This window comes from Lissotriton helveticus, chromosome 9 (assembly GCF_964261635.1).
Source record: "Lissotriton helveticus chromosome 9, aLisHel1.1, whole genome shotgun sequence".
Lineage (NCBI taxonomy): Eukaryota > Metazoa > Chordata > Amphibia > Caudata > Salamandridae > Lissotriton > Lissotriton helveticus.
The window spans coordinates 8,016,143-8,042,559 of NC_136070.1; the positions used below are offsets into that span (position 1 = coordinate 8,016,143).

The 26,417-nt window shown below is 56.2% G+C and overlaps 1 protein-coding gene across 1 annotated transcript; it reads right to left on the reverse strand.

Annotated features, from left to right (window-relative positions):
* Positions 1-15,958: 15,958 nt before the first annotated feature.
* On the reverse strand, positions 15,959-17,428 carry SSTR1 (somatostatin receptor 1). Its single transcript, XM_078661961.1, has one exon. It carries the CDS (start codon positions 17,057-17,059, stop codon positions 15,959-15,961), a length of 1,101 nt encoding a protein of 366 aa, XP_078518087.1. The 5' UTR covers positions 17,060-17,428.
* Between the last annotated feature and the right edge of the window lie 8,989 nt (positions 17,429-26,417).

Below are 26,417 nucleotides of genomic sequence, written 5' to 3' on the forward strand. Positions count from 1 at the left end.
GACACCCTCGGCCCTGCACAGGGACACCCTAGGTATGGGACACCCTAGGTATGGGACACCCTCAGCCCTGCACAGGGACACCCTAGGTATGAGACACCCTCAGCCCTGCACAGTAACACCCTAGGTGTGGGACACCCTCAGCCCTGCACAGGGACACCCTAGGCATGAGACACCCTCAGCCCTGCACAGGGACACCCTAGGTGTGGGACACCCTCGGCCCTGCACAGGGACACCCTAGGTGTGGGACACCCTCGGCCCTGCACAGGGACACCCTAAGTATGAGACACTCTCAGCCCTGCACAGGGACACCCTAGGTATGAGACACCCTCAGCCCTGCACAGGGACACCCTAGGTATGAGACACCCTCAGCCCTGCACAGGGACACCCTAAGTATGCAACACCCTCAGCTTTGCACAGTGACACCCTAGGTGTGAGACACCCTCAGCTTTGCACAGGGACACCCTAGGTATGAGACACCCTCAGCCCAGAACAGGGACACCCTCAGCCCTGCACAGGGACACCCTAGGTATGAGACACCCTCAGCCCTGCACAGGGACACCCTAGGTATGGGACACCCTCAGCCCTGCACAGGGACACCCTTGGTATGAGACACCCTCAGCCCTGCACAGTGACACCCTAGGTGTGAGACACCCTCAGCTTTGCACAGGGACACCCTAGGTATGGGACACCCTCAGCCCTGCACAGGGACACCCTAGGTAGGAGACACCTTCAGCCCTGCATAGGGACACCCTAGGTATGAGACACCCTCAGCCCTGCACTGGGACACCCGGGGTATGAGACACCCTCAGCCCTGCACGGGGACACCCTAGGTATGAGACACCCTCAGCCCTGCACAGTGACACCCTAGGTATGAGACACCCTCAGCCCTGCACAGGGACACCCTAGGTATGAGACACCCTCAGCCCTGCACAGGGACACCCTAAGTATGCGACACCCTCAGCTTTGCACAGTGACACCCTAGGTGTGAGACACCCTCAGCTTTGCACAGGGACACCCTAGGTATGAAACACCCTCAGCCCTGCACAAGGACACCCTAGGTATGAGACACCCTCAGCCCTGCACAGGGACACCCTAGGTATGAGACACCATCAGCCCTGCACAGGGACACCCTAGGTATGCGACACCCTCAGCTTTGCACAGGGACACCCTGGGCACGAGACACCCTCAGCCCTGCACAGGGACACCCTAGGTATGAGACTCCCTCAGCCCTGCATAGGGACACCCTCGGTATGAGACACCCTCAGCCCTGCACAAGGACACCCTAGGTATGAGACTCCCTAGGTATGGGACACCCTCAGCCCAGAACAGGGACACCCTCAGCCCTGCACAGGGACACCCTAGGTATGGGACACCCTAGGTATGGGACACCCTCAGCCCTGCACAGGGACACCCTAGGTATGAGACACCCTCAGCCCTGCACAAGGACACCCTAGGTATGAGACTCCCTAGGTATGGGACACCCTCAGCCCAGAACAGGGACACCCTCAGCCCTGCACAGGGACACCCTAGGTATGGGACACCCTAGGTATGGGACACGCTCAGCCCTGCACAGGGACACCCTAGGTATGAGACCCCCTCAGCCCTGCACAGGGGCACCCTAGGTATAAGACACCCTCAGCCCTGCACAGTGACACCCTAGGTGTGGGACACCCTCAGCCCTGCACAGGGACACCCTAGGCATGAGACACCCTCAGCCCTGCACATGGACACCCTAGGTGTGGGACACCCTCGGCCCTGCACAGGGACACCCTAGGTATGAGACACCCTCAGCCCTGCACAGGGACACCCTAGGTGTGGGACACCCTCGGCCCTGCACAGGGACACCCTAAGTATGAGACACTCTCAGCCCTGCACAGGGACACCCTAGGTATGTGACACCCTCAGCCCTGCACAGGGACACCCTAGGTATGAGACACCCTCAGCCCTGCACAGGGACACCCTAAGTATGCGACACCCTCAGCTTTGCACAGGGACACCCTAGGTATGAGACACCCTCAGCCCAGAACAGGGACACCCTCAGCCCTGCACAGGGACACCCTAGGTATGAGACACCCTCAGCCCTGCACAGGGACACCCTAGGTGTGGGACACCCTCAGCCCTGCACAGGGACACCCGAGGTATGAGACACCCTCAGCCCTGCACAAGGACACCCTAGGTATGAGACACCCTCAGCCCTGCACAGGGACAACCTAGGTATGAGACACCCTCAGCCCTGCACAGGGACATCCTAGGTATGCGACACCCTCAGCTTTGCACAGGGACACCCTAGGCACGAGACACCCTCAGCTCTGCACAGGGACACCCTAGGTATGAGACACCCTCAGCCCAGAACAGGGACACCCTCAGCCCTGCACAGGGACACCCTAGGTATGGGACACCCTAGGTATGGGACACCCTCAGCCCTGCACAGGGACACCCTAGGTATGAGACCCCCTCAGCCCTGCACAGGGACACCCTAGGTATGAGACACCCTCAGCCCTGCACAGTGACACCCTAGGTGTGGGACACCCTCAGCCCTGCACAGGGACACCCTAGGTATGAGACACCCTCAGCCCTGCACAGGGACACCCTAGGCATGAGACACCCTCAGCCCTGCACAGGGACACCCTAGGTGTGGGACACCCTCGGCCCTGCACAGGGACACCCTAAGTATGAGACACTCTCAGCCCTGCACAGGGACACCCTAGGTATGAGACACCCTCAGCCCTGCACAGGGACACCCTAGGTATGAGACACCCTCAGCCCTGCACAAGGACACCCTAGGTATGAGACACCCTCAGCCCTGCACAGTGACACCCTAGGTATGAGACACCCTCAGCCCTGCACAGTGACACCCTAGGTGTGGGACACCCTCAGCCCTGCACAGGGACACCCTAGGTATGAGACACCCTCAGCCCTGCACAGGGACACCCTAAGTATGAGACACTCTCAGCCCTGCACAGGGACACCCTAGGTATGAGACACCCTCAGCCCTGCACAGGGACACCCTAGGTATGAGACACCCTCAGCCCTGCACAGTGACACCCTAGGTATGAGACACCCTCAGCCCTGCACAGTGACACCCTAGGTTTGAGACACCCTCAGCCCTGCACCGGGACACCCTAGGTATGGGACACCCTAGGCATGAGACACCCTCAGCCCTGCACAGGGACACCCTAAGTATGCGACACCCTCAGCTTTGCACAGTGACACCCTAGGTATGAGACACCCTCAGCTTTGCACAGGGACACCCTAGGTATGAGACACCCTCAGCCCAGAACAGGGACACCCTCAGCCCTGCACAGGGACACCCTAGGTATGAGACACCCTCAGCCCTGCACAGGGACACCCTAGGTATGAGACACCCTCAGCCCTGCACAGTGACACCCTAGGTATGAGACACCCTCAGCCCTGCACAGGGACACCCTAGGCATGAGACACCCTCAGCCCTGCACAGGGACACCCTAGGTATGGGACACCCTAGGCATGAGACACCCTCAGCCCTGCACAGGGACACCCTAAGTATGCGACACCCTCAGCTTTGCACAGTGACACCCTAGGTGTGAGACACCCTCAGCTTTGCACAGGGACACCCTAGGTATGAGGCACCCTCAGCCCAGAACAGGGACACCCTCAGCCCTGCACAGGGACACCCTAGGTATGAGACACCCTCAGTCCTGCACAGGGACACCCTAGGTATGAGACACCCTCAGCCCTGCACAGTGACACCCTAGGTATGAGACACCCTCAGCCCTGCACAGTGACACCCTAGGTAGGAGACACCCTCAGCCCTGCACAGGGACACCCTAGGCATGAGACACCCTCAGCTTTGCACAGGGACACCCTAGGCATGAGACACCCTCAGCCCTGCACAGGGACACCCTAGGCATGAGACACCCTCAGCCCTGCACAGGGACACCCTAGGTATGAGACACCCTCAGCCCTGCACAGGGACACCCTAGGCATGAGACACCCTCAGCCCTGCACAGGGACACCCTAGGTGTGGGACACCCTCGGCCCTGCACAGGGACACCCTAGGCATGAGACACCCTCAGCCCTGCACAGGGACACCCTAGGTGTGGGACACCCTCGGCCCTGCACAGGGACACCCTAGGTATGAGACACCCTCAGCCCTGCACAGGGACACCCTAGGCATGAGACACCCTCAGCCCTGCACAGGGACACCCTAGGTATGGGACACCCTCAGCCCTGCACAGGGACACCCTAGGTATGAGACACCCTCAGCCCTGCACAGGGACACCCTAGGTATGAGACACCCTCGGCCCTGCACAGGGACACCCTAGGTATGAGACACCCTCAGCCCTGCACAGGGACACCCTGGGTATGAGACACCCTCAGCCCTGCACAGGGACACCCTAGGTATGAGACACCCTCAGCCCTGCACAGGGACACCCTAGGTATGAGACACCCTCAGCCCTGCACAGGGACACCCTAGGTGTGGGACATCCTCAGCCCTGCACAGAGACACCCTAGGCATGAGACACCCTCAGCCCTGCACAGGGACACCCTAGGTGTGGGACACCCTCAGCCCTGCACAGGGACACCCTCGGTATGAGACACCCTCAGCCCAGAACAGGGACACCCTAGGTATGAGACACCCTCAGCCCTGCACAGTGACACCCTAGGTAGGAGACACCCTCAGCCCTGCACAGGGACACCCTAGGCATGAGACACCCTCAGCTTTGCACAGGGACACCCTAGGCACGAGACACCCTCAGCCCTGCACAGGGACACCCTAGGCATGAGACACCCTCAGCCCTGCACAGGGACACCCTAGGTGTGGGACACCCTCGGCCCTGCACAGGGACACCCTAGGCATGAGACACCCTCAGCCCTGCACAGGGACACCCTAGGTGTGGGACACCCTCGGCCCTGCACAGGGACACCCTAGGTATGAGACACCCTCAGCCCTGCACAGGGACACCCTAGGCATGAGACACCCTCAGCCCTGCACAGGGACACCCTAGGTATGGGACACCCTCAGCCCTGCACAGGGACACCCTAGGTATGAGACACCCTCAGCCCTGCACAGGGACACCCTAGGTATGAGACACCCTCAGCCCTGCACTGGGACACCCTAGGTATGAGACACCCTCAGCCCTGCACAGGGACACCCTGGGTATGAGACACCCTCAGCCCTGCACAGGGACACCCTAGGTATGAGACACCCTCAGCCCTGCACAGGGACACCCTAGGTATGAGACACCCTCAGCCCTGCACAGGGACACCCTAGGTGTGGGACATCCTCAGCCCTGCACAGAGACACCCTAGGCATGAGACACCCTCAGCCCTGCACAGGGACACCCTAGGTGTGGGACACCCTCAGCCCTGCACAGGGACACCCTCGGTATGAGACACCCTCAGCCCTGCACAGGGACACCCTAAGTATGCGACACCCTCAGCTTTGCACAGGGACACCCTAGGTATGGGACACCCTCAGCCCTGCACAGGGACACCCTAGGTATGAGACACCCTCAGCCCTGCACAGGGACACCCTAGGCATGAGACACCCTCAGCCCTGCACAGGGACACCCTAGGTATGGGACACCCTCAGCCCTGAACAGGGACACACTAGGTATGAGACACCCTCAGCCCTGCACAGGGACACCCTAGGTATGAGACACCCTCGGCCCTGCACAGGGACACCCTAAGTATGAGACACTCTCAGCCCTGCACAGGGACACCCTAGGTATGTGACACCCTCAGCCCTGCACAGGGACACCCTAGGTATGAGACACCCTCAGCCCTGCACAGGGACACCCTAAGTATGCGACACCCTCAGCTTTGCACAGGGACACCCTAGGTATGAGACACCCTCAGCCCAGAACAGGGACACCCTCAGCCCTGCACAGGGACACCCTAGGTATGAGACACCCTCAGCCCTGCACAGGGACACCCTAGGTGTGGGACACCCTCAGCCCTGCACAGGGACACCCTAGGTATGAGACACCCTCGGCCCTGCACAGGGACACCCTAGGTATGAGACACCCTCAGCCCTGCACAGGGACACCCTGGGTATGAGACACCCTCAGCCCTGCACAGGGACACCCTAGGTATGAGACACCCTCAGCCCTGCACAGGGACACCCTAGGTATGGGACACCCTCAGCCCTGCACAGGGACACCCTAGGTGTGAGACACCCTCAGCCCTGCACAGGGACACCCTAGGTATGAGACACCCTCGGCCCTGCACAGGGACACCCTAGGTATGAGACACCCTCAGCCCTGCACAGGGACACCCTAGGTATGAGACACCCTCAGCCCTGCACAGGGACACCCTAGGCATGAGACACCCTCAGCCCTGCACAGGGACACCCTAGGTATGGGACACCCTCAGCCCTGCACAGGGACACCCTAGGTATGAGACACCCTCAGCCCTGCACAGGGACACCCTAGGCATGAGACACCCTCAGCCCTGCACAGGGACACCCTAGGTATGGGACACCCTCAGCCCTGAACAGGGACACACTAGGTATGAGACACCCTCAGCCCTGCACAGGGACACCCTAGGTATGAGACACCCTCGGCCCTGCACAGGGACACCCTAGGTATGGGACACCCTCAGCCCTGCACAGGGACACCCTAGGTATGAGACACCCTCAGCCCTGCACAGGGACACCCTGGGTATGAGACACCCTCAGCCCTGCACAGGGACACCCTAGGTATGAGACACCCTCAGCCCTGCACAGGGACACCCTAGGTATGAGACACCCTCAGCCCTGCACAGGGACACCCTAGGTGTGGGACATCCTCAGCCCTGCACAGAGACACCCTAGGCATGAGACACCCTCAGCCCTGCACAGGGACACCCTAGGTGTGGGACACCCTCAGCCCTGCACAGGGACACCCTCGGTATGAGACACCCTCAGCCCTGCACAGGGACACCCTAGGTATGAGACACCCTCGGCCCTGCACAGGGACACCCTAGGTATGAGACACCCTCAGCCCTGCACAGGGACACCCTGGGTATGAGACACCCTCAGCCCTGCACAGGGACACCCTAGGTATGGGACACCCTCAGCCCTGCACAGGGACACCCTAGGTGTGAGACACCCTCAGCCCTGCACAGGGACACCCTAGGTATGAGACACCCTCGGCCCTGCACAGGGACACCCTAGGTATGAGACACCCTCAGCCCTGCACAGGGACACCCTAGGTATGGGACACGCTCCTCCGGACATGGAGCCAGCTTGGCACTGGGCCACCCTGGTGCATTCACGGGGGTGGTTCTTTGCCCTCCTGTTAAGCCCGGGGCAGGTGCAGTCGTGCACAAGGACAGTGAGGTACAGCAACAGCCTGTGGCAGGGGCAAATGAGGCACAGCTCCCCCAAAGGACTGCACCGTGGCAGCCTGGCACAGGGGCAGCCTGCTCTGGAATCCAATGCCCCCGCAGCATGGCACAGGGGCAGCTGAGAGTGACCTTCCCTCCTGCAGGCTGGCATAGAGCAGGATGAGGTGTGACCTCTGCTCAGGCAGTCTAGCACAGTGGCAGACGAGTGTGACCTGTCCTGTAGCCTGGCAAAGAGCGGGGGGGGGGGTGTACCCTCTGTGACTGCAGCCTGGCACACCTACAGCATGGCAAAGGGAGAGATTACAGTATAGACCCCCTGCAGCATGGCACATGAGTAGTTGGCGCGCGTCTGCTTGCTCTGCAGCATGGCAGACGGGCACGTTGGCACATAGGGGCATGGCACACACTCGCCTCTCTCTGTAGGCTCGACTGGAGACAGTCGGCGCGCGGCCCTGTGCCTCTGCAGCCTGGCACGAGACCAGCTGGGACACATCCTGGACAGGAGGAGGCAGGGTGGCAGGGCAGGGTGCAGGGGCCCCTCCCGCTGCTGGCACCATGCCAGCTGGGCTCGACTCACACGTGTATCCAGGCGGGATCTCTCTCTGGAGGGTAAAGGGACAGCTGAGACCCCGCCCCCCCCCCCCCCCCGCAGCTTGGCATGGGGGCAGGGAATGGAGTCCTTTCTAGGCGGGGCACCGGTGCAGCTGCCCCGGGCCCTCTCTGAAGTGGGCACTCACTGCTGGGCATGGAAGGAGGACTTCTTATGTAGCGGGCACGAACACAGCTGAGGGGCTCTGTCTGGACAAGGCACTCGGGGTGTTGGGGGCACTGAGAGAGTTTGAGGTCCTCTCTGGGGGGCACTTAGGACCAGCTGGGGGAGGAGCTGCCCAGGGAAGGGGAGGGGCACATGGAGAGGTGGGTGGGGACCTCTCTGGGGGCACACAGGGTTAACTAGGTAAAGACCTCTCTGGGGGCACACAGGGTTAACTAGGTAAAGACCTCACTGGGGGCACACGGGGTTAACTAGGTAAAGACCTCTCTGGGGGCACACAAGGTTAACTAGGTAAAGACCTCTCTGGGGGCACACAAGGTTAACTAGGTAAAGACCTCTCTGGGGGCACACAGGGTTAAGTAGGTAAAGACCTCTCTGGGGGCACACAGGGTTAACTAGGTAAATACCTCTCTGGGGGGCACACAGGGTTAACTAGGTAAAGACCTCTCTGGGGAGCACACAGGGTTAACTAGGTAAAGACCTCTCTGGGGGCACACAGGGTTAACTAGGTAAAAACCTCTCTGGGGGCACACAGGGTTAAGTAGGTATAGACCTCTCTGGGGGGCACACAGGGTTAAGTAGGTATAGACCTCTCTGGGGGCACACAGGGTTAAGTAGGTATAGACCTCTCTGGGGGCACACAGGGTTAAGTAGGTATAGACCTCTCTGGGGGGCACACAGGGTTAAGTAGGTAAAGACCTCTCTGGGGGCACACAAGGTTAACTAGGTAAAGACCTCTCTGGGGGCACACAGGGTTAAGTAGGTATAGACCTCTCTGGGGGGCACACAGGGTTAAGTAGGTATAGACCTCTCTGGGGGGCACACAGGGTTAACTGGGTAAAGACCTCTCTGGGGGGCACACGGGGTTAAGTAGGTATAGACCTCTCTGGGGGCACACAGGGTTAAGTAGGTATAGACCTCTCTGGGGGGCACACAGGGTTAACTGGGTAAAGACCTCTCTGGGGGGCACACGGGGTTAACTAGGTAAAGACCTCTCTGGGGGCACACAAGGTTAACTGGGTAAAGACCTCTCTGGGGGCACACAGGGTTAACTGGGTAAAGACCTCTCTGGGGGCACACAGGGTTAAGTAGGTATAGACCTCTCTGGGGGGCACACAGGGTTAACTGGGTAAAGACCTCTCTGGGGGGCACACGGGGTTAACTAGGTAAAGACCTCTCTGGGGGCACACAAGGTTAACTAGGTAAAGACCTCTCTGGGGGCACACAGGGTTAAGTAGGTATAGACCTCTCTGGGGGGCACACAGGGTTAACTGGGTAAAGACCTCTCTGGGGGGCAAACAGGGTTAACTAGGTAAAGACCTCTCTGGGGGCACATAGGGTTAACTGGAGAAAGTCCTCTCTGGGGGGCACACAGGGTTAACTGGGTAAAGACCTCTCTGGGGGCACACAGGGTTAACTAGGTAAAGACCTCTCGGGGGGGCACACAGGGTTAACTAGGTAAAGACCTCTATGGGGGCACACAGGATTAACTAGGTAAAGACCTCGCTGGGGGGCACACAGGGTTAACTGGGTAAAGACCTCTCTGGGGGCAAACAGGGTTAACTAGGTAAAGACCTCTCTGGGGGCACACAGGGTTAACTAGGTAAAGACCTCGCTGGGGGGCACACAGGGTTAACTAGGTAAAGACCTCTCTGGGGGCACACAGTGTTAACTAGGTAAAGACCTCTCTGGGGGGCACACAGGGTTAAGTAGGTATAGACCTCTCTGGGGGGCACACAGGGTTAACTGGGTAAAGACCTCTCTGGGGGCACACAGGGTTAAGTAGGTATAGACCTCTCTGGGGGGCACACAGGGTTAACTGGGTAAAGACCTCTCTGGGGGGCACACGGGGTTAACTAGGTAAAGACCTCTCTGGGGGCACACAAGGTTAACTAGGTAAAGACCTCTCTGGGGGCACACAGGGTTAAGTAGGTATAGACCTCTCTGGGGGGCACACAGGGTTAACTGGGTAAAGACCTCTCTGGGGGGCAAACAGGGTTAACTAGGTAAAGACCTCTCTGGGGGCACATAGGGTTAACTGGAGAAAGTCCTCTCTGGGGGGCACACAGGGTTAACTGGGTAAAGACCTCTCTGGGGGCACACAGGGTTAACTAGGTAAAGACCTCTCGGGGGGGCACACAGGGTTAACTAGGTAAAGACCTCTATGGGGGCACACAGGATTAACTAGGTAAAGACCTCGCTGGGGGGCACACAGGGTTAACTGGGTAAAGACCTCTCTGGGGGCAAACAGGGTTAACTAGGTAAAGACCTCTCTGGGGGCACACAGGGTTAACTAGGTAAAGACCTCGCTGGGGGCACACAGTGTTAACTAGGTAAAGACCTCTCTGGGGGGCACACAGGGTTAACTAGGTAAAGACCTCACTGGGGGCACACAGTGTTAACTAGGTAAAGACCTCTCTGGGGAGCACACAGGGTTACCTAGGTAAAGACCTCTCTGGGGGCACACAGGGTTAACTAGGTAAAGACCTCTCTGGGGGCACACAGGGTTAACTAGGTAAAGACCTCTCTGGGGGCACACAGGGTTAACTAGGTAAAGACCTCTCTGGGGGCACACAGGGTTAACTAGGTAAAAACCTCTCTGGGGGCACACAGGGTTAAGTAGGTATAGACCTCTCTGGGGGGCACACAGGGTTAAGTAGGTATAGACCTCTCTGGGGGGCACACGGGGTTAACTAGGTAAAGACCTCTCTGGGGGCACACAAGGTTAACTAGGTAAAGACCTCTCTGGGGGCACACAGGGTTAAGTAGGTATAGACCTCTCTGGGGGGCACACAGGGTTAAGTAGGTATAGACCTCTCTGGGGGGCACACGGGGTTAACTAGGTAAAGACCTCTCTGGGGGCACACAAGGTTAACTAGGTAAAGACCTCTCTGGGGGCACACAGGGTTAAGTAGGTATAGACCTCTCTGGGGGGCACACAGGGTTAACTGGGTAAAGACCTCTCTGGGGGGCAAACAGGGTTAACTAGGTAAAGACCTCTCTGGGGGCACATAGGGTTAACTGGAGAAAGTCCTCTCCGGGGGGCACACAGGGTTAACTGGGTAAAGACCTCTCTGGGGGCACACAGGGTTAACTAGGTAAAGACCTCTCTGGGGGGCACACAGGGTTAACTAGGTAAAGACCTCTATGGGGGCACACAGGATTAACTAGGTAAAGACCTCGCTGGGGGGCACACAGGGTTAACTGGGTAAAGACCTCTCTGGGGGCAAACAGGGTTAACTAGGTAAAGACCTCTCTGGGGGCACACAGGGTTAACTAGGTAAAGACCTCGCTGGGGGGCACACAGGGTTAACTAGGTAAAGACCTCTCTGGGGGCACATAGGGTTAACTGGAGAAAGTCCTCTCTGGGGGGCACACAGGGTTAACTGGGTAAAGACCTCTCTGGGGGCACACAGGGTTAACTAGGTAAAGACCTCTCGGGGGGGCACACAGGGTTAACTAGGTAAAGACCTCTATGGGGGCACACAGGATTAACTAGGTAAAGACCTCGCTGGGGGGCACACAGGGTTAACTGGGTAAAGACCTCTCTGGGGGCAAACAGGGTTAACTAGGTAAAGACCTCTCTGGGGGCACACAGGGTTAACTAGGTAAAGACCTCGCTGGGGGGCACACAGGGTTAACTAGGTAAAGACCTCTCTGGGGGCACACAGTGTTAACTAGGTAAAGACCTCTCTGGGGGGCACACAGGGTTAAGTAGGTATAGACCTCTCTGGGGGGCACACAGGGTTAACTGGGTAAAGACCTCTCTGGGGGCACACAGGGTTAAGTAGGTATAGACCTCTCTGGGGGGCACACAGGGTTAACTGGGTAAAGACCTCTCTGGGGGGCACACGGGGTTAACTAGGTAAAGACCTCTCTGGGGGCACACAAGGTTAACTAGGTAAAGACCTCTCTGGGGGCACACAGGGTTAAGTAGGTATAGACCTCTCTGGGGGGCACACAGGGTTAACTGGGTAAAGACCTCTCTGGGGGGCAAACAGGGTTAACTAGGTAAAGACCTCTCTGGGGGCACATAGGGTTAACTGGAGAAAGTCCTCTCTGGGGGGCACACAGGGTTAACTGGGTAAAGACCTCTCTGGGGGCACACAGGGTTAACTAGGTAAAGACCTCTCGGGGGGGCACACAGGGTTAACTAGGTAAAGACCTCTATGGGGGCACACAGGATTAACTAGGTAAAGACCTCGCTGGGGGGCACACAGGGTTAACTGGGTAAAGACCTCTCTGGGGGCAAACAGGGTTAACTAGGTAAAGACCTCTCTGGGGGCACACAGGGTTAACTAGGTAAAGACCTCGCTGGGGGGCACACAGGGTTAACTAGGTAAAGACCTCTCTGGGGGCACACAGTGTTAACTAGGTAAAGACCTCTCTGGGGGGCACACAGGGTTAACTAGGTAAAGACCTCACTGGGGGCACACAGTGTTAACTAGGTAAAGACCTCTCTGGGGGGCACACAGGGTTAACTAGGTAAAGACCTCTCTGGGGAGCACACAGGGTTACCTAGGTAAAGACCTCTCTGGGGGCACACAGGGTTAACTAGGTAAAGACCTCTCTGGGGGCACACAGGGTTAACTAGGTAAAGACCTCTCTGGGGGCACACAGGGTTAACTAGGTAAAGACCTCTCTGGGGGCACACAGGGTTAACTAGGTAAAAACCTCTCTGGGGGCACACAGGGTTAAGTAGGTATAGACCTCTCTGGGGGGCACACAGGGTTAAGTAGGTATAGACCTCTCTGGGGGGCACACGGGGTTAACTAGGTAAAGACCTCTCTGGGGGCACACAAGGTTAACTAGGTAAAGACCTCTCTGGGGGCACACAGGGTTAAGTAGGTATAGACCTCTCTGGGGGGCACACAGGGTTAACTGGGTAAAGACCTCTCTGGGGGGCAAACAGGGTTAACTAGGTAAAGACCTCTCTGGGGGCACATAGGGTTAACTGGAGAAAGTCCTCTCCGGGGGGCACACAGGGTTAACTGGGTAAAGACCTCTCTGGGGGCACACAGGGTTAACTAGGTAAAGACCTCTCTGGGGGGCACACAGGGTTAACTAGGTAAAGACCTCTATGGGGGCACACAGGATTAACTAGGTAAAGACCTCGCTGGGGGGCACACAGGGTTAACTGGGTAAAGACCTCTCTGGGGGCAAACAGGGTTAACTAGGTAAAGACCTCTCTGGGGGCACACAGGGTTAACTAGGTAAAGACCTCGCTGGGGGGCACACAGGGTTAACTAGGTAAAGACCTCTCTGGGGGCACACAGTGTTAACTAGGTAAAGACCTCTCTGGGGGGCACACAGGGTTAACTAGGTAAAGACCTCACTGGGGGCACACAGTGTTAACTAGGTAAAGACCTCTCTGGGGGGCACACAGGGTTAACTAGGTAAAGACCTCTCTGGGGAGCACACAGGGTTACCTAGGTAAAGACCTCTCTGGGGGCACACAGGGTTAACTAGGTAAAGACCTCGCTGGGGGGGCACACAGGGTTAACTAGGTAAAGACCTCTCTGGGGGCACACAGTGTTAACTAGGTAAAGACCTCTCTGGGGGGCACACAGGGTTAACTAGGTAAAGACCTCTCTGGGGGCACACAGGGTTAACTAGGTAAAGACCTCTCTGGGGAGCACACAGGGTTACCTAGGTAAAGACCTCTCTGGGGGCACACAGGGTTAACTAGGTAAAGACCTCTCTGGGGGCACACAGGGTTAACTAGGTAAAGACCTCTCTGGGAGCACACACGGTTAAGTAGGTATAGACCTCTCTGGGGGGCACACAGGGTTACCTAGGTAAAGACCTCTCTGGGGGCACACAGGGTTAACTAGGTAAAGACCTCTCTGGGGGCACACAGTGTTAACTAGGTAAAGACCTCTCTGGGGGGCACACAGGGTTAACTAGGTAAAGACCTCTCTGGGGAGCACACAGGGTTACCTAGGTAAAGACCTCTCTGGGGGCACACAGGGTTAACTAGGTAAAGACCTCTCTGGGGGGCACACAGGGTTAACTAGGTAAAGACCTCTCTGGGAGCACACACGGTTAACTAGGTAAAGACCTCTCTGGGAGCACCAGGATTAACTGGGGAAAGTCCTCTCTGGGGGGCACACAGGGTTAACTAGGTAAAGACCCCTCTGGGGGCACCAGGATTAACTGGGGAAAGTCCTCTCTGGGGGGCACACAGGGTTAACTGGGTAAAGACCTCTCTGGGGGCACACAGGGTTAACTAGGTAAAGACCTCTCTGGGGGGCACACAGGGTTAACTAGGTAACCCCTGGTAGGGTACGCCAGGTAGAGGACCTCTCTGGGGAAGGGGTGGGGGATAGCAGTGGGGAGCTCTCTGGAGTTGCAGAATTGTCATTAGCACGTCCACAGTACCTCTTTGGTGGACATCATAATACTGGCTTCTTGTGCCTCCAGGGTTCCCACCTCTGCACCTTGTGGGAGACAAGTACAGCTGAGGCAGGAGGAACAACAAGAAACAGAGAAGGAGAAGGTGCAGATACCTGACATCAAATGTCTGTGAAGGCCACGTGTACGGAAGGAGGCGTGTCCTCATCGAAGAGGCCTAACCTCATTGAGGCGGTCCAACTTCATGGAAGAGTCCCAGCCTCATAAAGGAGGTCCAACCTCCTCAAAGAGGTCCAGCCTCATTGAGGAGATGCAATTTTATGGAAGAGGTCCAGCCTCACTGAAGATGTCTAACCTCATTGACCTCACCGTGGAGGTCCATGCTCATCGAAGAGGTCCATGCCCATCGAAGAGGTCCATGCACATCGAAGAGGTCCATGCCCATCGAAGAGGTCCATGCCCATCGAAGAGGCCCAGCCTCACCGTGGAGGTCCATGCTCATCGAAGACGTCCATGCCCATCGAAGAGGTCCATGCCCATCGAAGAGGTCCATGCCTATCGAAGAGGCCCAGCCTCACCGTGGAGGTCCATGCACATCGAAAAGGTCCATAACCATCGAAGAGGTCCATGCCCATCGAAAGGGTCCATGCCCATCGAAGAGGCCCAGCCTCACCGTGGAGGTCCATGCTCATCGAAGAGGCCCAGCCTCACCGTGGAGGTCCATGCCCATCGAAGAGGCCCAGCCTCACCGTGGAGGTCCATGCCCATCGAAGAGGCCCAGCCTCACCATGGAGGTCCATGCCCATCGACAAGGTCCATGCCCATCGAAGAGGTCCATGCCCATCGAAGAGGCCCAGCCTCACCGTGGAGGTCCAGGCTCATCGAGGAGGCCCAGCCTCACCGTGGAGGTCCATGCCCATCGAAGAGGCCCAGCCTCACCATGGAGGTCCATGCCCATCGACAAGGTCCATGCCCATCGAAGAGGTCCATGCCCATCGAAGAGGCCCAGCCTCACCGTGGAGGTTCATGCTCATCGAAGACGTCCATGCTCATCGAAGAGGCCCAGCCTCATCTTTGAGACTTATCCTCATCAAAGACGATCCTACAAAGAGAGCCCAATCCTCATTGAGGACTTCAGTCTGCATCGTAGAGGCCCATCCTCCCTGAAGAAGCTTGTCCTCCGATAGGAGATCCTCCCTCTTCCACGTGGTCCGTTCTCATCAAAGTGCACAGTCCTTGTCGAAGTGGTCGACCCCATCGAACAGATCCGTATTACTCAAAGAGGACTGTTCTCCTTGAAGAGATCTGTCCTCATCGAAGAGGTTCTTCCTTATTGAGGAGGTCCATCTTCTCCCATAGGTCTCTTTTCAACGAGGAGTTGTAGGCTCATTGAAGGGACACTGTTCATCAAAAAAGCGAACCCTCATCAAAGAGCACAATCTTCTTTATCACATCCAAGACAGCGACTGAGGAAGGTGGTCCTTGCAGCTCCTCCGTTGCCCTCTCTCTGCCCTACCTGCATCAGAGGGTGGTGACTCTTGAGGTGCAGGTGCCGTTGCGGCACGCACTCCCAGACTCCAGCGTGTCAGGATGGAAGTCCTCCACGCTGTAGGCCCTGCTCTTCAGGGCAGTGGCGTAGTAGTCAATGGGTTCCTCCATGGCGTTCTCCATCCAACTGAGGCACAAGATCCGCTGGAAGGACCGCTTGAAGTTGTCCGAAAGGAAACCATAGAGGATGGGGTTAGCACAGCTGTTGGCGTAGCCCAGGATGACTGATAGTTGGCTTACGGTGGCATCCCCTGGCTCCACAAAGATGTTCACCAACTGGACCACGTAGAACGGCATCCAGCAGACCACGAAGACCATGACCACCGTCATGACCATGAGCGTGATCTTGCGCTCCGACCTCTTCCGCTGCTGCCACCCCGCCTTGAGCGCCACCACCCTGATCTTGAAGATGATGAGGACATAGCACATGCAGATGGCTACGACGGGGAAGAGGAAGCCCATCAGGAAGGTGTAGACCACAAAGACCACCAGCCACCGGTGCGATGGCTCTGGCATCAGCATGTTGCAGGCCACCGTGCCATCGCTGTTGACTGCGGTGCTGGAGAAGACAACAATGGGCATGATGATGACGAGGGACAGCAGCCAGACGCCGGTGTTGATGACCTTGGCTACAGTGGGCCGGCGGTATCGTGCGGCCTTGATGGGGTGCACCACAGCGATATAGCGGTCGACGCTGAGCACCGTCAGGCAGTAGACACTGGTGAACATGTTGATGGCGTCAACGCTGAGCACCAGGCGGCAGAGCAAGGCTCCGAAGGGCCAGTGGCGCAGGAGGGTGGAGGTGACCAGGAATGGCACGCTGAGCATGAGCAGCTCGTCGGCAATGGCCAGGTTGAGGATGTAGATGTTGGTGGCCGTCTTCATCTTGGCGTACCGCAGGATCACATAGATGACCATGGAGTTGCCGCAGAGGCCCACCAGACAGACCACAGAGTAGATGAAGGAGATGAGGATAGCGCCCCCTGGGGAGTCGCTCAGGGTACCATTCTGTGAGCCATTGCCCCATGGAGGGTCCATCGGGCGCGATGGAGCGGTGGTTTTGTTGGGGAGCATCGCTGGATGATGAGTTCTAGTTGTGAGAAGTTCAGGAAATCACTGGGAACACATCGCTACCATCAAATCCAAAGCGGCCACGACCCCGTGGAGGCCGGTCAAACCTTCGAGGGGCTGCTGAGGGGTGAGCACTCTGTGAGTGATCCACTCTCACCACGAGTCACAGGCAGGTGCTTACAGGCTGGTAGCTACAGCCAACAGCCACAGACAGGCATCTACAGGTGGTTACAGGCACGTGACTGCAGCAGGCAGCTTCATGTGGAAACCTCAGATGGTTGCAGGCTGGTGGCTGCAGGTGGACAAGGACTGTGTTCACAGGCAGGTAGCCGCAGGAAGACAGCGATGCACAGGTGTTAGCATTGGCACATATCTGGTTACAGACAGGTGGCTCCAGACCGACAGCAGCAGACAGGTGGGTTCAGCCTTGTGACTGCAGAAAGTCAGCTTCAAGGGGATAAAGGCAGGTGGCGGCTGGCATACAGTGGACGCCGCTTCTAGCCTCTACATCAAGGTGGTCACAGGTAGGTGGCGGCGGACGGACAGTTCAAGGCCTCTAGTGAGGTGGCTGCAGGCAGACAACTACAAGCGGTTACGAGTTGGTGACTGTGGCAGACAGCTTCACATAGAAACTGCAGGTGCTGCAGGCAGACAGCGCCAGGCGGTTACAGGCTGCAGGCAGACAGCGTCAGATGGTTACAGGCAGGTGGCTGCAGGCAGACAGCGTCAGGTGGTTACAGGCTGTAGGCAGACAGGTTCAGGTGGCTGCAGGCAGACAGCTTCAGGCGGTTACAGGCTGCAGGCAGACAGCTTCAGGCGGTTACAGGCTGCAGGCAGACAGCTTCAGGTGGTTACAGGCTGCAGGCAGACAGCCTCGGGTGGTTACAGGCTGCAGGCAGACAGCGTCAGGCAGTTACAGGCTGCAGGCAGACAGCGTCAGATGGTTACAGGCTGCAGGCAGACAGCTTCAGGTGGTTACAGGCTGCAGGCAGACACTTCAGGTGGTTACAGGCTGCAGGCAGACAGCTTCAGGTGGTTACAGGCAGGTACCTGCCGTCAGGCAGCTTTAGGCGGTTACAGGCTGCAGGCAGACAGGTTCAGGTGGCTGCAGGCAGACAGCTTCAGGCGGTTACAGGCTGCAGGCAGACAGCTTCAGGCGGTTACAGGCTGCAGGCAGACAGCTTTAGGTGGTTACAGGCTGCAGGCAGACAGCGGCAGGTGGTTACAGGCAGGTACCTGCCGTCAGGCAGCTTTAGGCGGTTACAGGCTGCAGGCAGACAGGTTCAGGTGGCTGCAGGCAGACAGCTTCAGGCGGTTACAGGCTGCAGGCAGACAGCTTCAGGCGGTTACAGGCTGCAGGCAGACAGCTTTAGGTGGTTACAGGCTGCAGGCAGACAGCTTCAGGTGGTTACAGGCTGCAGGCAGACAGCGGCAGGTGGTTACAGGCTGCAGGCAGACAGCTTCAGGTGGTTACAGGCTGCAGGCAGACACTTCAGGTGGTTACAGGCTGCAGGCAGACAGCTTCAGGTGGTTACAGGCTGCAGGCAGACAGCTTCAGGTGGTTACAGGCAGGTACCTGCCGTCAGGCAGCTTTAGGCGGTTACAGGCTGCAGGCAGACAGGTTCAGGTGGCTGCAGGCAGACAGCTTCAGGCGGTTACAGGCTGCAGGCAGACAGCTTCAGGCGGTTACAGGCTGCAGGCAGACAGCTTTAGGTGGTTACAGGCTGCAGGCAGACAGCTTCAGGTGGTTACAGGCTGCAGGCAGACAGCGGCAGGTGGTTACAGGCTGCAGGCAGACAGCTTCAGGTGGTTACAGGCTGCAGGCAGACACTTCAGGTGGTTACAGGCTGCAGGCAGACAGCTTCAGGTGGTTACAGGCAGGTACCTGCCGTCAGGCAGCTTTAGGCGGTTACAGGTTGCAGGCAGACAGCTTCAGGCGGTTACAGGTTGCAGGCAGACAGGTTCAGGCAGCTGCAGGCAGACACTTCAGGTGGTTACAGGCAGCTGGAGTCATGTAAAATGAAAAGCATCAGGACTCCCTCTGACTTCTCTCCGGGCTCTGGGGGTCGCTGAGGGACGCAGGAATCTCCCCCAGGGCAGCTGTCACTCAGCCTCCTCTCTCTGCTGCCTCTCCCTGGGCTCAGGGGGTGGGTGGTCGAGGGGTCTCGCTCTCTCCCCTTCCCCTCGCCGTCTCGCCTGGTGAGGAGGGGGTGGGGTAAGCAGGGGTCTCTCTTCCCTTCTTCTAGCCGCCTCTCCCTGGGCTCAGGGGGTCTCTCCTGCTCGCCTCTCTCCCGGCTCATCTGTGGTCCCAGGGAGGCTCCATCTCTGCGGACTCGGGAGGCTGGAGGGGCGGGGGCGGCGCCCCACCTCTGGAGGAGGAGGAGGGGGGGGGGAGGAGGAGGGAGGGCGAGGTGAGCTGGAGGGGGGGGGGCTGCAGGACGCATGGCCTCTCGGCTCTGTTTGCAGAATGATTCACAGCTGGCGACAGAGCCAGGGCTGGATCATCAGGGGGAGGGGGGGCTGGCATCACACCCTGCGTCACCCCCCGGTGGGCGCTGCATCACTCCAGCGCACACGTCATCACTCACTCCATCACCCACCCCAGTCCTCGCTGCATCACTCCAGCCTACACTGCATCACACACGTCATCACTTCCGTGGTCCTCACTGCACCACTTATTGGCACGGTGCCGCTCACTACATCCTTCACTGCACTGATTACCCCATCACTCGTTGCACCCCTCACTCTACCACTCATTCCTCAGAGTCAGTCAGTCAAAAACTCTTCATTTCGTCATGAGCCATAAAAGAAGCCAACAATAAAAAATACATCCACAAAATATTTAAAACCATTAAAATCCAGAAAGTTTCATTATTTACAAAAATAACAATAATAAATAATTTAAAACTCATTCCAGTTTAAAAAATTTCCTCAGGGTCATGCTATGTCGGCGAGAGCCGTAGCGCCTTGGCATCCCCCCCCCCCCCCCGCAGGCGCTTGCGTCATCAGCCCCCCTCGCACCCCCTTAAATATATCACTACCTGACCACAGCCCCGGGCTTCGCAGCGCTAGTTCAAGGAAGCTGCTGCTCTCAAGCAGGGACATGTCCAGATGTGTATCTGCCTCTGCAGGCTCTGCTCCGTAGAGCGCCTCGAGGGCGGGCCTTGAATGACAGGGCGCTACAAACTCTGCTTTTTTATAGTCATAGACTGTCCCGTTACCAGCTAAGCTCAGAGCCTCAGCATAGCCCCCCCCCCCCCTCCGCAGGCGCTTGCGTCATCACCCCCTTGAATATCTCACTAACAACATCTGTCCTCAAAATAGATGTGTTTGGCGCTCTTCGTCGAAGCGCCCTCTTCTGGGGGGTTCAGTTCAGTTTTGTTTTCGTTCTCTGCCCAACACTCCCAGACCATCACCTTATATTCAAACCTAAACGCGTGGCAAACGTCACAGGAGATAGCGGACGTTTTGGTCTCGCCTTCGCAGCGCGCATGCGCTGCAAGGCAGAAAGACCTTTTCCCGTCGCTTTGGCTTTTCAGCCAAGCACGTGCACGCGTTCCATTGCCATCAATGGCAACGCGTGCGCGAGCGCGCGCCACCATCTGGCAGCAATTATCGCTCCCGCAAGTGAATCGCGCCCACTCCCCTTCCTCTCCCTTCCCACTGCGCGAGGCGCGCGTGTTTGTGCTTGTTTCAAATAACGCTGGAAACATAGACTTACTCAGAGGTCTTGTTGATGACGTCTGGACAGAAAATCCTGTGCAACACACTGATTGATGGTTTCAAGATGGAACATGAACATTCGGGAAGTTAGAGCAAAATGAAAATTTGGGACCATTTACATACTACTGTATTTGTGTTGATTGGTTTATTTTCGACGTATTGAGATGTAGACATTACCTAGTAGGTCATTCTTATTTGTAGCAGCCCAGCCGTAGAATAAGTAACAATGGTCTACACAGGGCAAAGGCAGACAGTCGCCAACTTTCGTCAAAATTGATTTGATTGCACACACACGAGGTGCTGATCGACCCAGCCTAAGTGCTGTACCTGTTTAAAATGTTGAGGGCTGCCAGTGATCTGTAGCGTATACAATCGGGTTTGGCATGCGTGCTTTTTTAGTCATGGGAATACACCATGACAGTATTGCTTCTAGGAACAGTCAGCCAGCAGCACGTCACTGCACCCTCTTAGCCTCTTTTCAGCGGCTATAAAATTTACCTTTAGTAAGATGGCCGCTACTGCTGCTGGGAAGCCGCTGGCCCTCCCATTCTCCCGACTACCCCCGAGCTGAAACCTGCATCCCACATTAGCTAGAAGTCAACATGACCACTAACCAACCCCAGCACCAAGTATGTGCATTAAGCAGCACTAGTAGTTAACTAACAAAAGATGCCGGTGAGTAGTCCACATTATCAAAACATCATTGCAAGCAGAAGCATTGCCAGGCTCCCGTTGCTATCCCTTCCTAGCAACAGCCCACTGTTGACAGCACCAGCAACCTACCACATTTCCTCGTCAACAAACCATTAGCATTTGCGTGTTATGCATTTTTTGGGCATATTTGTTGTGCCAACCACCACTGTTGTGGTGTTACAGCACTTTCTCTCTGTGATGTTTCGTGCTGATGCGGGAAGGCTATTTTGGGATATAGATTGGAAGTGGTAGTACATATAGAAATGGAAGGGTGGCATAGGTGGAATGCAGAACATAGAACTATCAGATCATTGCTCTAGGGAGGTTGATAGGTGGAGACAGCACCAAGACCGCCCTCATCGCAGCCACCGACGACATCAGATCCCTGCTCGAGAATGGTGAAACAGCGGCCCTCATCCTCCTGGACCTATCTGCGGCGTTCAACACTGTCTGCCACCGCACTCTAGTACAGCGCCTCAGCAACATCGGTATCCAAGGGAAGGCTCTGGAGTGGATCATCTCGTTCCTCGCCGGAAGAACCCAGAGAGTCCGCCATCCCCCCGTTCAGATCCAAGGCAACCGAAGTCATCTGCGGCGTACCACAAGGATCCTCACTCAGCCCCACCCTCTTCAACGTCTACATGAGCCCCCTCGCAGCCATCGCACGCCAACACAACCTCAACATCATCTGCTATGCCGAAGACACCCAGCTGATCCTCTCCCTCACCAACGACCCCGCCACCGCCAGAGCCAGCCATCAGGAAGGGATGAAAGACGTCGCCGAGTGGATGAAGAACACCCGTCTGAAACTGAACTCAGAAAAGACGGAAGTCCTCATCCTGGGATCATCGCCCTCCACCTGGGACGACTCCTGGTGGCCGCCCGCCCTGGGCACCACCCCCAAGCCAATGGACCACGCACGTAACCTGGGCTTCATCCTGGACTCCTCCCTCTTGATGACCAGACAAGTCAACGCCGTATCATCATTATGCTTCAACACCCTGTGCATGCTCAGTAAGATCTTCCGATGGATCCCCACTGAAACCAGGAAGACAGTCACCCAGGCACTCGTCACCAGCCGACTGGACTACGGGAACAACCTCTACGCCGGAACCACTGCCAAACTACAGAAAAGACTCCAGCGCATACAGAACGCCTCCGCACGACTCATCCTGGACATCCCTCGCCACATCCACATCTCGACACACCTGAGAGACCTGCACTGGCTCCCCGTCAACAAGAGGATCACGTTCAGATTCCTCACCCACACACACAAGGCTCTCCACAACATGGGCCCGAAGTACCTCAACAGCCGCCTCACTTTAGAGGTGTGGCGCCGCGGCCAGGGCGACTGACGCTGGAATCTGGGGACCACGGTTCGATCCCCGGCTCCGGCGGCAGGTCAGCCCAGCACCATGTGACTCTGGGCAATAGCTTGCTTAATCTTCCCGACGGCCCCCCAGCGCCTAGAGACCCTTACGGGTGATTGTGCGCTTTACAAATGTGGACTTTACTTTACTTTACTTTACTTTCTACACACCCACCCGCCAGCTACGATCGGCCAGCCTCGCCCTCGTCGCCGTACCACGCATCCGCAGAGCCATCGCTGGAGGAAGATCCTTCTCCTACCTGGCGGCCAAGACATGGAACTCCCTCACCATCCACCTACGGCTGACCCAGGACCACCTCTCCTTCAGGAATCAATTCAAGACCTGGCTTTTCGAACAGTAACGCACCCCCCCAGCGCCTTGAGACCCTACTGGGTGTGTAGCGAGCTATACAAATTGCTGATTGATTGATTGATTGTTGAGGGGTAGCAGGCAATGTAATGCAGTGGCACAGCTAAGGGGCGCTGGGGTAGTCCGCCCTGGTCAGCTCTGGACAGCAAGACAGCAAGAACCTCTGAGTACCGCTGAAGGTAACGCCAGGGCCCCGGTACCCACGGCCTCCGTGCCGACTGAGCCTCTTGCAACACATGCCTTATCAGATAACACGCTAAACAGAACGGAAATAAAGGAGTCGGTGAGAATCCCACGACTCAGTAAAGATGAGCGAGCAGGAATCGATAGAATAGTCAAGACTCTAATCGACAGGAAAGAAACTGAAGAACACTTAACGGACATCTGTAACTCGTACACCGACAATTGCAAACGACATTTCGTCATGCGCTTTTGCCACCATATGCTCACAGCGTATGAAGAAAAATATAGCACAAAAGGGCCCAACCGGCTCGTAATTCTGTACAGAAAGGTAGACATAGGAGACGAGAGTGAATGTAATATAGCTGAACTATTCTCTCAAACGTTGGAAATCTTTTGTCACCTTATGGAACAAGGACAGACAGGCAAAGGAGCGGCATCAACCATAACAGAACCCCCGATATATAGAGTAGATAGCATGATGCCCATCAAGGATGTCCCCTATTGGGTCCCCCCTAGAGGACAAGGAACGCATGAAGATATAAATTGCCAAGACGCTAAAGGAAGGGTGGTCTATAATTGGGTAATTTAGCCCTGGGATAGACAGGACATTTTGACATTTCGAAAATCCCTGCCAGACTTACGAAAGAACCCTACTGCATTCTACACAGAGTTAGGCACAGCCCTAGGATCGACGATCATGACGCTAGCTGGCATCGACTTGTTCTTTGGGCTATGCCTGCCAGACGATGTTTGGAAACAAATTAGAAAGGTAGACCACTCAGATCTGTTCGGACATACCTAGGGACAACTAGACGGACTGGATAAGCAACGACACCCTGGACAGAAACCCTTAAAAGAGATATTAGAGGTCCCGGACAAAATAGTGCAGAAAGTGAAAACATTAGTCCCCGAGAAAAAGATAGACTGGTCTATTGTGACAGCTTACCGCCAAAAGCCGCAGGAAGATGTGTCAGAGTTCTTCTCTCGATTCGAGACAGTGTTCTCCGATTATAGTGGACAAGACATGTCCACTGCAACCGGACACCACTTGTTCATACAGAACTATGTCAAAGGTTTATTACCAGAAGTCTCACAGAAATTACAGACTAGTGAGAGTAGTTGGGCGGCTTCTAAACCAGCAGCCATCCACCAGATGGTCCAGTACTATGAACACCAGAAAAACGAGAACGAAAGGGCCAATGAAAAGAAAAATAAAGACTTAAAGGAAAGAGTCATGATCGCACAGCTACAAGGTGTAAATTCAGGAAGGGAACAGTACAAGGAATGATATCAACAAAGCACCCCTAGAACGCCACCACCTAGGAATAACGTGCCCGCCCCATACAACGGATGCCGAGACTTAGGGGAAGATCAGTGTGCATTTTGTAAAGGGTTTGGACACTGGAAATCCCAATGCCCGATCCTGGCAGAGATAAATAGAGACAAAGGCACGAGAGAAGTAGCGAATGGGCCTAGAGGTAGAGGACGAGGAAGAGGGCACACAAACGACATTAGCGAAGAAAGGCCAGGTAGGACGAATGCTTTTGGCCGTCCCCAACAGAACCAGTATCAGCAATCGGACTACGACAACACGTACGACTTTGCATAGGACAGCCAAGGGCAAGGGAGGAATCCAGTAGAGCTCTATGTTGATCAGCAAGGCCCTTATGTTACCGCAAAGGTCCTGGGCACAGAGTCGCCATTTTTGGTAGACACAGGAGCAACAAGTAGTGCACTATCCAAACAACTGATTCCAAGACCACCCTTGTCTGGCTCACATGTGACCTCAATAGGATTTGATGGTACGCCCTCCATTAACCCTTTGTCCAGACCCATCCCTTTTAATCTAGAAAACAACATCACTGACACAACATTCCTTCTCTCTTGCAACACCCCAGACTCTGTTATGGACCTCGACTTGCTGAAACACATCCGTGCAACTATCCGATGTTCGTCGGACACAGTGCGAGTCATTTTATATGACAATAACCCACAACAGACATAGTCCACCCCAACACATGTATCCCATTTCCGCAGCAGACGCATCCCTACTGGACACTCTGCCCCACACTTATGGGCTAGGGCTGACTCGGACGTAGGACAGATGATGATTGACCCAGTACATGTGACAATTCGACAGGATGCGATTTTGCCAAAGATACCGCAGTACAAAATATCGCCAGAGGGAGAGAGAGTGCTCACAGATATCATTCACTCACTTGTAGAGGCAGGGGTGGTGGAAGAGGTGGTGAGCAACATTTGTAACAGTCCTATTCTGCCGATCATAAAAAAGCAAGGAGAGGGAGACGGATAAGCCTACCGCTTTATCATTGATCTAAGGGAGGTGAACAAGATTGTAGTGCCCCAATACCCAGTCGTGTCTGACATCATCACCATTTTGACCCTTATCCCATCCAGTGCCTCCGTTTTTACTGTAATCGACCTCAAGAACGCATTCGTTTCCATACCCATTCATGAGGACAGCCGCTACCTTTTTGGATTTACACTCAGATCCCGCTCATTCAGATTTTGTAGAGCACCACAGGGGTACACAGAAAGTCCGAGCCTCTATAGCCAGGCACCAAAACGACAGCTGGACGACATACAATTGCCAGACGGGGTAGCACTGATACAATACGTAGACGACATCTTGCTAGCAGCAAACACCACTCCCATAGCTATTACCGCCACCCTTCAATTACTGCACTTTCTTGCTGAGAATGGTCACAAGGTCTCCCGCAAGAAACTACAATTCTGCCAACCCCAATTGACGTATTTAGGACACCTCTTGTCAAAGGAAGGAAGGACGCTCACACCAGATAGGATCCAGACCATTCTCAACACTCCTGTTCCCAAAATCCAGAAACAGGTCCACACACTGATTGGCCTCATCTCTTTCTGCCGACAATGGTTACCGAATTTTAGCCTCATTGTCAAACCCCTTCTCTCCCTCCTAGCCAAAGACACACCCTTTCCACTCCCATGGACACCTGAATGTCAGTATGCGTTCAAAGAATTACGAG